The sequence below is a fragment of the Alosa alosa genome, unplaced genomic scaffold (assembly GCF_017589495.1).
Source record: "Alosa alosa isolate M-15738 ecotype Scorff River unplaced genomic scaffold, AALO_Geno_1.1 AALO_1.0_unplaced_692, whole genome shotgun sequence".
In the NCBI taxonomy this organism is placed as follows: Eukaryota; Metazoa; Chordata; class Actinopteri; order Clupeiformes; family Clupeidae; genus Alosa; species Alosa alosa.
In genome coordinates, this window is record NW_025962865.1 from 5538 (window position 1) to 8729 (window position 3192).

The following is a 3192-nucleotide window of genomic DNA, read 5'->3' on the forward strand; positions in this document are numbered from 1 at the left end:
TTCATGTATTCTGAGGTTAATCCTTGTTTTGGGTTCCACAACCAATATGTTATTCATTAGTCATAACATTGAGTAAATGTGCCAAGAGGCCAGGTCTTATGGGAGTGTGTGTATGTGTCTAGTTGTGTTAGTGGGTTGAAAGTAGACAGTGGGTTGCTCTTGCTGTTTGTTAGTGTGACCTTGACTAGGCAGAAGGACAGACGCTGGCTACAATGTGTGTAAAATGGACGTGTTGTTTTCTCTTTGCCGTCCTCCTCACAGGTACAGACGCTCATGAGATGCTTATTATTATTATTATTATTATTATTGTTATTATTATTGTTATTGTTGTGTCGTCGACTTTATTTTACATAAAGGCGATTTACATTATACGGTTTAACAAGTTGAAAGAAGTTGCATCGTTCTTAATTGGACAGAATACAATACCCTGGTAAAACTTATTCCTTATCTGTGACTTGCCTAATAAGTATCATATTTAAAAGTGTTTTTTTTTGTCTCTACAGTATCGACGTGTGAGGTGTTGAAGGTGCGAGAGGGAGAATCAGTCACCCTGAACATAAGGGGGCATGTGGACAAGAACAACTTAATAGCATTTGAGTGGTCTGTTAACAACATGACTATTGCAGACTACAGGAATAGAACAATTTATATTGATCCACATTTTAAAGGCAGAGTAGAGTTTGACGAGGACACCTTCTCTCTGGGGCTGGGGAATCTGATGAAGAATGACTCTGGTCACTACACTGCAGTGAGGAATGTTTATGGTAAACCAAAAGAGATGGTGGCTGATTACAGCATTTCTGTCCTGGGTGAGTCAAAAGCTGTCATAGTAGCAATATTGTTATTTTTGACATGGTTAGAGCATTAGAGGAGAGTATGAATATGACTACTTGGTTGCCTGTGTGTGTGTGTGTGTGTGTGTGTGTGTGTGTGTGTGTGTAGTATGTGTGTGTGTGTGTGTGTGTGTGTGTGTGTGTGTGTGTGTGTGTGTGTGTGTGCACAGTTTGTCACTCTTGCCCTGATGAAGGCCTAGATGGTGGCCAAAACATGTTGGTAACATGGGAAACATGTTGGTTTCAGTAACTAGCATATTTCATAAAGCGGTTTTATTCCTAAAATGAGTGCCTTGGCGTCCCGCATGTTTTTTGAGAGTATGAATATGTATACTTAGTTGCCTTTTGATTGTGTGCGTGTGTGTGTGTGTGTGTGTGTGTGTGTGTGTACAGAGCATGCAGCAGCCCCGACTCTGACTGTGGTGTCTAACTGGTCCAGCAGTGATTCCTGTAATGTGACTCTAAACTGCACAGGACTCAACGTGTCTCTGATCTCCAGCTGTGACGGCACCTTTTGCTCTCAGGAGGGAAGAAACAGATTCCTCTCCATCTCTCTCAATCATGCCACCGTCTCCTGTAACCATAGCAACCCTGTTAGCTGGAATCAGACCTTAATTGAGCTTGAGCCTCTCTGCCAACTGTCCAGAAGTATAGAGATTTGAGCATATCATATGAACACATATGAGCCATATATATTATGTTCAACTGGTAAACCATATTTATGTGTGTTCTCTGTAGAAAGACAGACACGGAGGTGGACAATAGAAGTCATTTTTGGAATTGTAGCTTGTGTAGGCCTAATCAGTGCTGTGATGATTGTAGCTGCTATTTATTGGTGGCACAAGAGCAGAGGTAAGCCTTTAAGTCTTTCTATAACTCATGAGTCTATATCATACACTTTCACTTCATATTATAACTATCATAACACATAATGACATACTGACCGATTTTTCTACTTTACTTTTCTGCTGGAACACAATCAGACCACAATATTCAGGTAGGTCACACATGTTCTGCATTATAGCTATATTTAAATATTCAATATTGAAGCAATTCGCATGAAGCAGTTCTGTAATATGTGGAACTACAGTTGTTATGTTTTTTTTTTTTTTGGTTTACTGAATATATCATAAAGCAACCCTGCTAGTAGACATTGTTATAGATCACCAATAATCAAATATGATGATGTATGTTATGCTCAATATCAAAGTAGTACAATTGTTGTAATTGTAAGTTGCCAAGTACAGTATAAAAGGTAAAAAAGTTGTGGATCATGATATGAACTGACCCCTCACAGATTGGCTGTTTTACAGGTAAGTTCAGATCCACAAAATGTTCTTTATCTTTGTGCTCTAATGGCACCAGAGCAGACAGTAGGCCTACATCATTATTATCTTCTTCAGAACAGACTTAATCTAGGTAAACGGTGCAGAATTTCCTACATGCAGCAGTCTTCACTTCTTTTAATTCTGTCTTCAGTTGTAAGCTCAGTATTGTGATGTAGGCCTATCACGTATTGCATATTATGTAAGGGATAATATATAGAACACCAGTTATATTGGGAAAATTCCCGACAGGGAGAACCGGACTTATTTTCTCAATAATGACCACCCTTCTATATCCTGCTTTTTATACGGCTAGCCTACTTGCCAAAACGAAAAAACAAACTCCACGATATGTCTCTTTAGGCCTACATTTATTTGTTACCGTTTCATTGTGGCTTTGCTGAGAACCAAATAGTTCGTAATACACGCTGAACTTGAATCAAACTTTATTTAGAACACAGCTGATCAACCGTCTGCCTTCACTTTTGAATGAAAATCAGTTGCCATTGACAGCGGTCATTATTTCCAGGTCCTTAGATGAAAATAATGACAATAATAATCAAATCAATGGAGCATTCTACTTGCATTGCGAAGAGCCGTATAATAAACTGCGCAAAAGACTTGCATGTTTTTTTTTTTTTCAATATAAGGTGGAATCGAGCCATATAATAAATTGAGTAAAAGGCTTGTATGCTTTTTTTCTTCAATATAAGGTGGAATCGCCCTATGCTACTGTAATGTATCAACCTGTGCCACCGTCAAGGAGAGAGCCAGTCAACTTACCCACAGCTCCAATCACCTATGCTACTGTCAAGTACCTGTGCCACGGTCGAGGAGAAAGCCAGTCAGCATAACAACTGCACTGGAAAAGAGGGAAATGTCTTCACCTGTGCTGCACACAATGACATCGAAATTACATTAGGCCTATTTCATAATTTAAACAATTTCATTGGAAGGACTTGCTGAAAATTGGTAATCATGGCAAGAACCAATTTTGTAAATGGAAAGAGAAATGTTACATTCATTTTAGACAT

The 3192-nt window shown here is 38.8% G+C and overlaps 1 protein-coding gene across 1 annotated transcript; it reads left to right on the forward strand.

Annotated features, from left to right (window-relative positions):
* Window positions 1-212: 212 nt before the first annotated feature.
* Window positions 213-3186, forward strand: LOC125290561. Its single transcript, XM_048237223.1, has 7 exons — window positions 213-261; window positions 504-809; window positions 1227-1481; window positions 1572-1685; window positions 1817-1830; window positions 2131-2146; window positions 2872-3186. The coding sequence occupies exons 1-7, from the start codon at window positions 213-215 to the stop codon at window positions 3078-3080; spliced, it is 963 nt and encodes a 320-aa protein (XP_048093180.1). The 3' UTR covers window positions 3081-3186.
* Window positions 3187-3192: the final 6 nt, after the last annotated feature.